This window comes from Rhamphochromis longiceps, linkage group LG1, assembly GCF_057381845.1.
Source record: "Rhamphochromis longiceps isolate RC_006_pf linkage group LG1, R_longiceps_female_GT1.1, whole genome shotgun sequence".
Lineage (NCBI taxonomy): Eukaryota > Metazoa > Chordata > Actinopteri > Cichliformes > Cichlidae > Rhamphochromis > Rhamphochromis longiceps.
Genome location: NC_140557.1, coordinates 11278471 through 11290249, shown reverse-complemented (window position 1 = coordinate 11290249; position 11779 = coordinate 11278471). Strand labels below are relative to the sequence as shown.

Below are 11779 nucleotides of genomic sequence, written 5' to 3'. Positions count from 1 at the left end.
GAACTTTTATTGTGAAGCAAGGGCTTCAATGTCTGAAGCAATGACTTCAATGACTGGCAGTATTTAAATTTAAATGAGAGTGCTTACAGAAAATGACTACTGTGTGTCTAACTATCTTAACAAAAATAATATACGTATTATTTTTATTTCCTTTCCAGAGTAACTTAGGTGTCTTGTATATGTTGAAGTATGAGTGTTCAAATGATAGGAAAGGTGTAAAAAAAATATTTTTTTTATAATTCCCAATTTCATTAACTGATTTTTATTTTGTTCCTCTCTTTAACTGTATAGCATGGCTATAATCCTATGCAATATGTATTCTTAAATAGATATATGGAGGGCAGTTTGTTTTACTCAGTGAAGCTTTAATATTGTGGGATCACTTGGAAGCTGGCATAGCAAAATTCACTGCTGTAGCTGCATGACTCCTCTTTCAATACAATGTATCCATGTGTGGTGCAGTGGAAATGGACCTGCATTAAGGTGGGAACGAGGGACCAGAGTACATAGCCACGATCAAACATATAAGTGAGACCAATAGTTTTTTTTTCTTCTTTTTTTTAAATAAAAAATGTAAAAATGAATGTTTGTTTTGCAAATTCTTTAATCAACAAATGTAATGATATTCAAAGCATCCTCTTTGGCCCATGTAACATAACAACTAATGTGTAATATAATTTCAAAGAACACTGGCACCAAAGCAACAAAACACTCCTCCACCAACAGGCACTGCCTACACGAACAAGTAAAAGAAAAAGAAAAAAACACAAACATGTACGTACACACACACGCACACACGCACACGCACACATGCACACACGCAAACTTGACCTTTCTGCCTTGAGCTCTTGTTAAGATTCTTTACTCTTCAACCAGTTTCCTCAGCTCCCCTTCCACCTTCTCTACAAATCCATAAAAGGTGGGATCCAGCAGACAAACACGCAGGAAATGCTCTAAGTCACCTTGTCCAAAAGAACTGTGTTGATATACTCGAGGTAGAGTCACAGCAGTGTCTCCCAAGCAGTGCTGTGGGAGGTCCAGAAAATATTTAAGTAAAATTGGAAAAAAAGAACTGATTGCGAACCCTGTGCCAGCCTTTATAATTTAAAAGAAAAGCCACTCAACAATCATTTTGCATTTCCAAATTAAGCCTACTGCAAAATTACAACTAACATGTTGCATAGTTGAAGCTTCATTTTAATAGCAGTTAGCTTTACTGCCTCTTATGTCACAATCAATACCTGGGTAAGACGTTTGATGGACACAGTTCCTCGGACAACCTCAGGTTTAACTCCCACAGCTTTTTCCTGACAAGTCTGCTGGCACATGATGAAACACAAAAGAAGAAAAGAAGATTTGATATGCACAGCTTGACACCAGAGGGTTAAGAGACCAATCAATGGCCTTATTACTAATTGAAAGTTTTCCACCCCTCAAATCCTTTCATCTCAGCTCCTTCATTCTGTCTGTTTTCTAAAGGTCAAATTCAACCCCATAGTGGAGTCCGTTCCTTTCCCAGTCCTTCATGTTAAATGCTCTGAAGACCAGAAGCAGAAGAATTTGGTTTGCAGTTAATCATATGTTATGAACGATTTCAAGTTTAAAAATAAAGAAAGAAACGATGACTGGCTTACTGCTATGAAGGACAATGAGTATGATTGTTAAAGAAATAGTCTCACCCCTACAATAGTTCAGTATGTTTATAGAGTTTAACTTACAACTGCTGAAAGGTTTTCAGAGCATGTTTTTTGTTTTTGTGTTTTATAAATGCTGGTTTGTTTTCTTAATCAGCAATTTCAATACTAAAGGCATTATCAAGAAGTACTTTTATCAGGGCTTAAGGGTCGTGCATTTCAAACTGTTAAATTCATAAACTATTTAAAATCCTTTCCTGCATTATAGTATATGAATCTGTTTAAATTGCTGTATTCTAAACCTTATCTTTTACTGTTATTGGCTAATGATTGATATATATTTCATAGTCTTTCTCACATACTGTAGTTGCAGTGTGACCTCTAAGAATAAGACAGTATTGTCAATAGCACCATCTAGTGAGTGCAATCTGGGGTTTTTATATAGATGGAGCTGACTACACCCTTGTGATACCACTATTTAAAATGCACAGAGTAATGCCTAGGTAACAACTTTAATTATGGCAATTTACATTATGTTGATATACTTTTTAAATTTACACAATAAAGGATGCTCCTTTTCCAGTTCCATAAAAGACTATCCCAGAAAAAAGTAAAGTCACATATTATCTCTATGTTGTGGACATCCTGGTAAAATATTTTAAATGCATGGACATAAACTAGTTCTGTTTTTGATGTTGAAATTGTATTAAATGAAATAGAAGCTGGGCGACCTGTACTGCTGGTGCAGGTACCGCAGCAGGGGGCTGATTAGGCTGTGGTGGGGCGTAATCCTGAGTGGTGACAGGTATGTACTCCATCAGTTTTTCCACAGCACTTGAGCACTCATTTATAGCCTCTGCCATGCTGCATCCATCAAACTGCATCCTTATCATGCGGCTCTCACCCTGCAGAAATCCACAAACTCAGTCTGTATCTGTCAGTCAAAACTGCGCCAAGAAAAACACAATCTGTGGAAAACGAGCTCGGGTATTTAGACACTTAAATGTAATCTTCAAGCAACAAAAGAACAAGGCAGCCGTCACAGGCAAAAAAAAAACAAGAAACAAAAAAAAAACACCTAATCATTAAAATCTGTTGCTTTGTAAGTATTCCCCTTCAATTTGTTATGATGTTGTGAATGTAATGATCTTGAGCTTGTTAGGGGTTTAAGATATTGCCATGGACGTTGAGATAAATTCTGTGGGATTGAAATGCATCTCACCACTCACCTTCACAATAAATCGAATCATCAGATTATCAGATTTCTGGTGTACTTTAATAGAATCTGAGCCACACAGCAAAGGAATTGTATCCTGAGAAAAGATAAGAGAACAAAGCAGAGGCATAAAACAGTTCGATCATTTTGACATGTTAATATATAAAGAAAAATATACACGAATACAATTTGAAATACTCTTATTTTGTAGCCAAATGCTTGAATTATTTAGAAAACCCAAAGTACAAAAAAAGAGCATTACAATTTAATAAACCTGTTAAAAAAAATTGCTACCAAAAACTGTCTGCAGGGGTCTCTATTTGCTCAATAACCCTAAAGCTTCCGCTCTGAGGCTCTTGTTAAGATTTTTCACAAAAGCAGATAAACACGCTATAAGGAAACATTAGCCTGGTATTACTTAAAAACCCTGTAAACATACATTTGCTTTGACTTAAAAAAAAACAAAAACAATGTAGGTTAGTCAATTAAGGTTGACTTAGAACAACTGCACTATATTATGGAGCAAGCGCTCTGTAGTCCTATAATGTCATCATTCTGCATTATGTAAAATCACACATGGCAAGCAATAGGAGAACTATCATCCTCAAATGTCCATGAAAAAGCATCAAGTTTTAAAAAACTGCACTCTGTTATATTAAAGGAAAACTTGAAGAAACTGAAGAAAATACTTTTTCTTAAAATGATAAAAAGCCTTTAGTTCTTTTTAGAATAGTAGTAATAGTATAGAAACATTATTAAGGTAATTTTGAACTTGCATTTAGAAGCTCAGAGTGATATTTGGCTTCATGCATCCAAAACAAGTCAGTCAAATCCCCTCACATTTGGGCAGAAATGTCAAGCTCTTCAACAGAATATTTCATATGGCCTTCATTGAACCCTTTTGTCTGGAAAACAGAATACTTTCTCAGATCTCAAAAAAATCTGCAGAGGAAATTCCACACATTTTCTCTTATTATTATGCTTAAAGTTTATTTAGAATGACATTTATACTACATCGACTATGTTATGTAAACATTTTCATCCTTGTCCATTTTAACTAAAAAAAAATATCAAAACAAAGTATTATACATATATGGAAATGTATGTAGAAATATGTACATATGCTAACCAACCACTTCATTACAGCTTGCCAGTACTGGAATTGGACCCTTTTTTCATGGCCTATTATATTCATTAAGGTGTAAAAAGTGCATATTGGTCCATATTTGGTTGAAAAATCATGGATTTTGTTCCATACTGGCACAATAGCATCACACAGAGTCTGCATATTTGTCAGCTGGACATCCATGATGTTAATCTACTGTTCAACCACATCCCAAAATTCCTCTATTAGATTTAGATCTTGTGATTATGGACTCCATTTGAGTACAGTAAACTCAATGTCATCTTCAAGAAACCAGTTTGAGACTATCTAACCGTTGCAAACATCGTCATGCTGGAAGCAGCCACCAGAGAATATATGTAGGTACACTGTAGGGCTGCCACAAACCATTATTTTGATAGTCGACTAGTCACCGATTATTTTTGCAATTAGTCGACTAATCAGATCATGCATCCATTGGAAGTAAAACGTAACGCTTATTGCACCAGCATGCATCTGCTCTTACATAACTACCATTAGCTTACAGCTTTAAGTGTTTAAGGTATGTGCTAACTAAAAATGAAGACAAGATGATAGTTTATTAAATTTTAATGAAATCTGCAGACTGTTTCGGTGGAGTTTAATAAACTCAGCCGTCTGCTCCTTGCTATCTAAAATATAACAGGACACCGGAGTATATTCTCGAGCATCTCACACTTCTGATAATCAGTTGTCTGCTTGACGATTATTAACCTGAGTAGCAAAAGACGGCGGTGGGTTTGAAAACGATTTGCCGGGAATCCAGTGTTCTTACCGGCTCTAGTGAGCCTTGAACCCCGGCTAGCTATCGAGCTGGTGGGTAACAGACGTCTCCGAAAATGTCGGAGCGCTTTTGAAAATATGTGGTGTCTTGATAAATTGAGCAAATATTTGAAGTTTACACAGCTACATTCTCGCCTGAAAATATGTTAAATGTTTATTGACCCAGAAGATAGATCCATGTTTTCATGTTGTTTTATGCCAAATTATGACCCTCCCATCTAAATATTGTGGAAGAATTCAAGAGTCATCAGACTAGGAAACATTTTTTCGATCTTCTAATGTCCAATTTTGGTGAGTTTGTGTGGACTGTAGCCTCAGTTTCCTGTTCTAAGCTGATGGGAGTGGCAACTAGTGTGGTCTTCTGCTGCTGCTATCTACTTCAAGGTTTATGTGTTGTGTATTCAGAGACACTTTGGAGCACACTTTGGTTGGCATTTATGCCCAGAGAACTGCCACTAACTGGATACTTCCTCTTTTCACACCATTTTCTGCAAGCCTTAGAGATGGTCATATTAGAAAATCCTAGCAGCAGTTTCTTAAATACTAAGTCCAACCCATCTAACACCAAAGTAACTTAAATCTGCTTTCTTCCCCATTCTGATGTATGGCTTGAACTTCAGCAGGTTAATAGACCATTAACTATTGATTGACCATCACAGGCCTAAATGTGATGAGTTGCTACCATGCAATTAGCTGATTAGACATTTGTGTTAACAAGTTGAACATGCTTGCATCCTTGCAATAATTTGGGGGTAGGACAAACAACAAATAAATAAGCTGTGATCTAATACAAACAACTATAATTTCAACAACTGTAAGTGTAATCATTTTTTGATTAACATAATTTGATAAAAAGGTACACCACAATAAACATTAGTTGCTAAACGAGAACTAGCATATTTAAACATGCAAACAACACAATAAACAACACAAGCAGATTACATTTTCTCTCATTTAGTATATTTTAATCTGTGATAAGAAATCTTCCAGATAAAACACTATTTGAACACAACCAAAGTCTTAATTCTTTAGGGGAAAAAATTTAAAGGAAGTCAAAATTCAAACCTTTTTTTTTATTAGACATATCTGATTTTTTAATTATTTTATTTCAACCAATTATGAATCACAACCACAAAATATATGGTGTACCGGGATCTAAAAACTAATGTGTAATCTTTGTTGTATGTTGTGTTCACACAGAGAAATCTATGAGAAAAAAACAGTAACCTACTCTACTTACCAAGCTTTCTTGTCCCTGCAAGACCAGCAAGTGTCCAGATTCCACAATTGTGAGGACAATTTCAGGTTTGTTGTCCTTTGCCTCAAGTACCTGATGAAGAGAAAAATATTGAATTAGTCATTGCTTTTCCTAGAAGTAACTAGATATATGCATTTCTAAAGGATGCTTTTTTAAAATCAATAACATTGTTATTTTTTACTGATTAAGATAAATAATGTAGCTTATTAATATAACAATGACAGTAATGTTTTTTTGTTTCTGCTACATTTTAAGTCTTGGTTCAACAGCCCAAAGGTATGTGTACCTGATACAATTTCATGAAAATTAAAAATGTTCTTAAAAGAGATGCACTACCCAATATGGCTCATGAGTATCTGGAATAGCTTATTATTATTATTATTATAAAGTTAGTCAGATAAACTCTTGTAATTCAATGTTCACAACTTGCCTTTTCACTGAATTTTACAATTTGCAATTGCAATCTTGTGTGATCAATGTAAATGCGACTTAGCTCAGTTTAAATAACATGCTTTGACTCAATGTCTCTGAGCTGCCCTATGATATAGATGTACTTTGGTTTCATTCATTGGTGTCATTAAGAAATACACAGCTCTAGCTTGCCATCTAGAGTCTGGTGCAGTTAATGAAAGAAAACAGCACAAGGAATGGAGTTTTTCAAACATGAAAAAACAAAAACAAATGCAGAAACAGAAACAGAAACAAAAAGATAATTATACAACCAGTAGGTACAACCAGTGAAATACTTTTATACTTTGAATAGAATTATTTTTAAAAATGCAGTAATTATCTAAATAAATAGGCTTTTTCTACCATCAGCTGTTTGTTACTTCATTTTCATGTTTAATACCGAAAGCATAAACAGCCCAAGTACATGCTCTATTTGATTGGGAATCTGGAGAGTCTGGAGTCTGGGTCAATGCCTTGGGCTATTAGTTATGCTCCTTGAGTTCTTCTTCAGCAGTTTTTGGAGTGTGGCAATAGGCACTGCCAGGCTGCAAACAGGAGGGTCTATTGCCAAGAGGGGTTGCTTGGTCTTTCGGTAGGTGGTTCCTGTCAAGTAACATCCATGAATTGCAGCACCCCTTGTTTCCTTGCAGAAACACTGATTTTAATGTTGCGGCTAATATGTCTATATTCCTACAGAGACAACATTAGAGCAAAAAGAAAATTAATGTAAGATATGGTGCAGTTGTAGTGTCTCTGTGCCTCAGCACTGCAAGACGTAACCCAAAGTACCTCCTGCTACTAGATAGCATAATGAAGGTAGTTTTAATGTTGTTTTATGCTGCAACTCATAGAAATTAAGGAAAGGAACTTTGAGTTAAGTTATTGTTCTATTTTTAATCTGTTCCCATAGATCTGATTTTATGTCTTGAAGGACATGTGACTAAGTTTTTATACCACACAATTATATGAATATCAAAACTGAATTTAAATTAGGGAAGAACTAAGTAAACCATCAAACAAAGGTGCTCCCAGTCAGCACATATTCCATCTGCTATAAAGTGGAAAGCCAAATACTGTAAATCATTTTTTTCCCTAGTTCAAAAAAGATCTTTGATGGTCGACTATGTAAAATATGTACAGAGCCCTAAATCAAAGCAGTATATAAAAACTTTTCAAAGTTGCTTTTTCAAATATGTAATCTCATTTATATTCATACAAAACAATAAAAATATATTTATCCATAAATTCATGTTAGTATATACAATGCTGTTAAAAAGTATTTTTTCCCACCTCCAGATATTTATTTACTTAGTGTTTGTCACACTGACATGTTTCAGGTATTCAAAGACATTTTAATATTAGAAAAACATAACCAGAGAAAATGCAAGACATACTTTTTAAATAGTAATTTTATAAATCAGGAAAAACCCTCCAATGTCATTTTTTACGCATTTATGCATCTGAATCAAATCAAAATCTGGATTCTGACAAGCCCACTCCAAAGCCATTCAGTGGTAAACTTGCTGGTGTGTTTCGGACCATTGTCCTGCTGCATAACCCAAGTGCCCTTGAGCTTCAGGGCACAAACTGATGGACCGAGGGGTTTCTGGTAGAAAACAGAATTCATGGTTCCATCAACTAGACGAGCCTTTATGGTCTTTATGGTCCGCAGTGATTTTTTTTTCCACCTTGGAAGCTTAACTACGGTAAGTGAAGCCTGCAGTTCTTTAGATGTTCTTATGGGTTCTTTTCTGACCTGGATGAGTCTTCAGTGCACTCTTGGAGTCATTTTGGTAGCCCAACAATTGTGGATAATGACTCTCACTGTGGTTTGCTAGAGTACCACAACCTTAGAAAACACCACCTGGGTCTGGGTGCAGTTCCCCCTCCAGGGGCAAGGGTACCTAGACCCGGTTCGTAGAGTACGCTTGGGGAGTGTGATTGTGTGTACAGTGTCTCTTTATGTCTGTCTCCACGTTGGTTGAGTGTGGAGTAAGTGCATATGAGAGCATGAGGGTGGGAATGGATGTTTGTATCTGTGTGTGCCTGTATGTCTGTGTCTATATGTCAGGTTGGGTATCAGATGCCACCTCTCTGGGGACATCTCAGGCCCTCCAAGGTTTGGAGGCCTATCTCCCCCCACCACCACTTCCCCTGCCAGTGGCGGACTCCCTCAGACATCGGTGCGTTGGTGGTTCTTTGTGTCTGGGGATGGGCGTCCAGGTACACACCGGCTCACTCCTTGGCGGCCGCTTATCGGGGCCTGGAGCCTGGGGCTCGCTTGGGCCACTTCGGAGGTGGGGTGCCCCCGGCCTCTCGGCCTGGGGCTCGGTCACTCAGGCACAGCTGGCTGCCGGCGGAGCTCATGGGCGCGTCACTGCAACTCCCCCTGGCTTCTGCTCCGCGGCTGCTGAGTGAGCCCTCATCTGGGACTCTCCTCAGCTCTTTCTGGGACAGTGGCGCGGCTGCCCCTCTGTTGGTCTTCCTTGGTCTCTTGTGTTCTGAGGGCCTCTGGATGTCTGGAGTTTTGATCTCCTCCATACCTGCTTCATGCCCTGGAGGACGGGGCTGTGGCCCCCCACACCCTCTAGCAGATCATTACATGAAGGACCCTTTTAAAAAAACAAGCGCGTCCATGCTCACAGGTGTACACACGGGTGATCACACCCACAAACTACACCCTTTTTGGCTCCTACCTCAAAGCACACTTTTCTGTTGATCTTATGTGCTGCACAATAATGTTTAATATTTAGTATTTACTGTCATATTCCCATATATCATTGTGATGTTGTTTATTCTATTACTCTTGTTCTCTTCTGCTTGTTTTCTTTTTTCTTTCTCAGCAGGTGATTGATATATGCATTTTTTTTCTCTTTTTTTTTCTGCCCGTTCTGTTGGTTTATGTTTTTTGCCCTTCTCCCCCGTCCCTCTTCTCAGCTGTTTCTCTTTCCCTCTTTCTTTCTCCCCTTCTTTCCCCCAGTCAAGTCTGTCCCGTATTCAGTAAGTGAAAATAAAATAAACAATAAAAGGTGAATCAAATGGACCATTATGGCAAGGCTGGGATGGTCAATTTGGTAAAGTAAATCCGTTGGGCATCTTTCTTTGCCTTTAGACAATAATTCTGATGGCAAAAGAGCCAAATGGGACAGGCAAAAAAGAAAAAAAAAAAAAAAGAAAAAGCTTTTTAATACTTTTCAGACTTATGGATGTCAATGATTTTGTTTCTCATTTACTCTGGAGTATCTTTAGATTGTGGCATGATGTGTGGCTTTTTAAGATCTTTCAGCCTGCTTCACTTTTTCAGACAGGTTCTATTTAAGTCTATTTTTTTTTTATTCAGCAAGTCTGACAGTAATCAGACAGTAATCAGACCTGGCTAGTGAAATTGAATTCAGCATAAAAATTAAATCATTATTTAAAAACTGCATTTCCTATTTACTCTGGTTACCTTTGTCTAATACTAAAGTTTGTCAGACTATCTGAAACATGTCCCGCAAATATTAAAAATTAACAATACCCCCCCCCCCCCCCCCCCCCCCCCCCCAAAAAAAAGAAAGAAGGGGGGGGGGGGGGGCTTTTTCACAATTTTGTAGGTATTATACTATAGCTTAACTAAGGCTGGCAGATAACTTAAAATGTTCGTAGTAAATGGTTGTTATTAGAGATAATTAACACCACTCTGGGGTTTCATCAACAGTTATGGTGCTAAGGGAAAGCTACTCTTTATGAGTCACAAAATTAGACACGTTTCCTTAACTAGGAGGTGGGTTCTAAATAAAAATCCTAATGAACAATATATTAAGTACGTTTTTTTATTCGTGTGTGTATTTGGCCAATACGCTGCACTGACTAAAGTTATTGTCAGGCAGAAAGCTAATACAGCTAGGCTAGCTTAGGAAAGTTTGGCTAGCTAGGGCAAGGTTTTTTAGTAATACGTAAATGAAGGTCAGTTACCTTCCACGGTGTTACACCTGTTTCCTTGGAGCCAGGGATGAAACGCCCATAGCGTTTTAACTTCCAAATACGAGTGGAGATCATTTCCAGCAGCGGAGTAGTTTTGTTTTGATATTTTCTGTCAAACCCAACCAGCTATAGCAGAATCCAGTGCCAGCAGAAGAGCCTGAACGAAACATGGACCGCGCGCGAAAATTAACGTCAGCGTCAACTGAGAGGCTTTTTTTTTTTTTTAAATAGTCAGAGGTGACAGTAACATTAAAGAGACATGACACTCAGTGCTGATTTGGATTACGTTAAAACACTTTGCCCCAAACCTTTGCCCAATACTTGTGTAATGTCAGTATTACAGTGCAATATATACAGTGGTAAGAAAATGTGGGTTTGCAGGGAGCTGTTCTGAAACATGTGACAGTGTATGTTACAAACCCAAGGTTCAGCATCACTTCCTCAGCAGGAAGCTGGCTCATGTCTCCACATGTGACCCAGCAAGTTTGGAACACTTGATGCTGTATGGGTGTACAGTAGGAGTGTGACTCCAGTTTCAGATGCAGGTGGACTGAACTGCTGAAATGTTCCATTATTAATAGTTAAATGTGTGGTTATAATGATAGCTAAATACTAACTATAATGCATTAGTTCAAGTGCTCCAGTATTGTTGAATGCTGGCTCAGTGACATTGTTCACTGGGATAAGAGCTGGCAATATGTCCTACTGGACTACACATTAAGACAACAGTGCATGTAGCAGTTTCTATTTTAATTTTGTTTTCTGTTCTCAGAGCAGAATTTCAAAATGGCCATCCTAGCTTGAAAGTAACTCACAGTTTGTGTCTCTTAGATATATAGATACAGTTGTGTTTAGAAGTTTACAAACACTGATCATAGCCATGTGTGTCATGGTAATTATGGGTGTTTAATGATTCCTTTGAACTGCTCTTTTTCCTGGGAACAATGATTGTACAGCATGCATCTTTAATTACCTTAAAAGACAGGATTTGGTTACACAAGATTTTAGTTTGGATTTTCTCTCATTTACACAGGGTCAAAAGTATATATACAGACTGAAATATCCGCATACACCAGTGACCACACCCAAGCTAAGGTATGATGTGAGACAGAAGATGAAAAACACAGGTAGGGTTAATAAGATTTGTATTATTGCAAATATTGCATTATTTAAAAATATTTAGAGTTTAGAGGCAGCACGGTGGCACGGTGGTTAGCACTGTTGCCGCACAGCAAGAAGGTCCTGAGTTCAATTCCACCATCAGGCCGGGGTCTTTCTGTGTGGAGTTTGCATGTTCTCCCCGTGTTTGCATGGGTTCCCTCCGGGTACTCCGG

General features: G+C 37.7%; 1 protein-coding gene across 1 annotated transcript; it reads right to left on the bottom strand.

Annotated features, from left to right (window-relative positions):
• Positions 1–384: 384 nt before the first annotated feature.
• rec114 (REC114 meiotic recombination protein) lies at positions 385–10563 on the bottom strand. Its single transcript, XM_085380599.1, has 6 exons — positions 10437–10563; positions 6015–6104; positions 2864–2947; positions 2366–2539; positions 1242–1316; positions 385–1026 (listed from the first exon to the last, which is right to left on the bottom strand). The coding sequence occupies exons 1-6, from the start codon at positions 10518–10520 to the stop codon at positions 862–864; spliced, it is 672 nt and encodes a 223-aa protein (XP_085236725.1). The 5' UTR covers positions 10521–10563; the 3' UTR covers positions 385–861.
• Positions 10564–11779: the final 1216 nt, after the last annotated feature.

Coding starts and splice junctions, on each gene's coding strand:
- rec114 (XM_085380599.1), bottom strand. CDS start 10,520: ATGATCTCCACTCGTATTTGGAAGTTAAAACGCTATGGGCGTTTCATC. Junction 6,105..10,436: donor CAGGTGTAACACCGTGGAAG/GTAACTGACCTT, acceptor TCTCTTCATCAG/GTACTTGAGGCAAAGGACAA. Junction 2,540..2,863: donor TGATTCGATTTATTGTGAAG/GTGAGTGGTGAG, acceptor GGATTTCTGCAG/GGTGAGAGCCGCATGATAAG.